The 566-nt window shown below is 62.0% G+C and overlaps 1 protein-coding gene across 1 annotated transcript in view; it reads left to right on the top strand.

Annotated features, from left to right (window-relative positions):
• Nucleotides 1-566, top strand: part of CHCHD10 (coiled-coil-helix-coiled-coil-helix domain containing 10) — a gene marked incomplete at its 5' end in the record, with an annotated part of 1015 nt that continues 449 nt past the window's right edge. The window contains 2 exons of the mRNA XM_009330847.1: nt 1-42; nt 148-298. Coding sequence (XP_009329122.1) covers nt 1-42; nt 148-298 — 193 coding nt within the window. The remainder of the gene's footprint in view (nt 43-147; nt 299-566) is intronic.

Raw genomic sequence — 566 nt, 5'->3', positions numbered from 1 at the left:
CTTGCCCCGTGCGGCGGAGGACGGGCGTGCAAGCAGCCCAAGGTGACGGGGCTGTTCCTGCCGAGGGGCGAGGAGGAGCCGCTGCGTTTACTGAAGCAGGTGCCTCTGCCCCCCGAGCTCCTTCCCTAACCAGGTCCTTGCCCGCAGGAGCCCAGGCAGCAGCCCGTGTACCAGCAGTCGCCCTACGGACCCTGCCACTATGAGATGAAGCAGTTCCTGGAATGTGCTACCAACCAGAGAGACCTGACCTTGTGCGAGGGCTTCAACGAGGCTCTGAAGCAGTGCAAGTACAGCAACGGTGAGTCCGTGCCCTGTCCCCGCAGGAGGGCTGGGGCAGCGAGGGAACTGCTGCCGGGAGAACGCGGGAGAGGGTTCAAAGGCTGCCGAAGCAATCTGTTGGGGTTATAGTGCCCTTCAGGGCTTTAAACAGGAAGCAGTTCTGCCTTTTCCCGTGTCCTGGAATGCAGAAGGGAACTGGCAAGGGGAACTGCAAAGGGCAGGAGAAGCGATCCTGACCGTGCCTCTGTGAAGGCGAGGAGGCTGTACCCTCGTAGAGGCTGTTCCTC

This window comes from Pygoscelis adeliae, unplaced genomic scaffold (genome assembly GCF_000699105.1).
Source record: "Pygoscelis adeliae isolate BGI_AS28 unplaced genomic scaffold, ASM69910v1 Scaffold358, whole genome shotgun sequence".
Taxonomy (NCBI): Eukaryota; Metazoa; Chordata; class Aves; order Sphenisciformes; family Spheniscidae; genus Pygoscelis; species Pygoscelis adeliae.
Note: the sequence above shows the minus strand (reverse complement) of the source record. Positions and strands in the feature narration are given on the sequence as shown.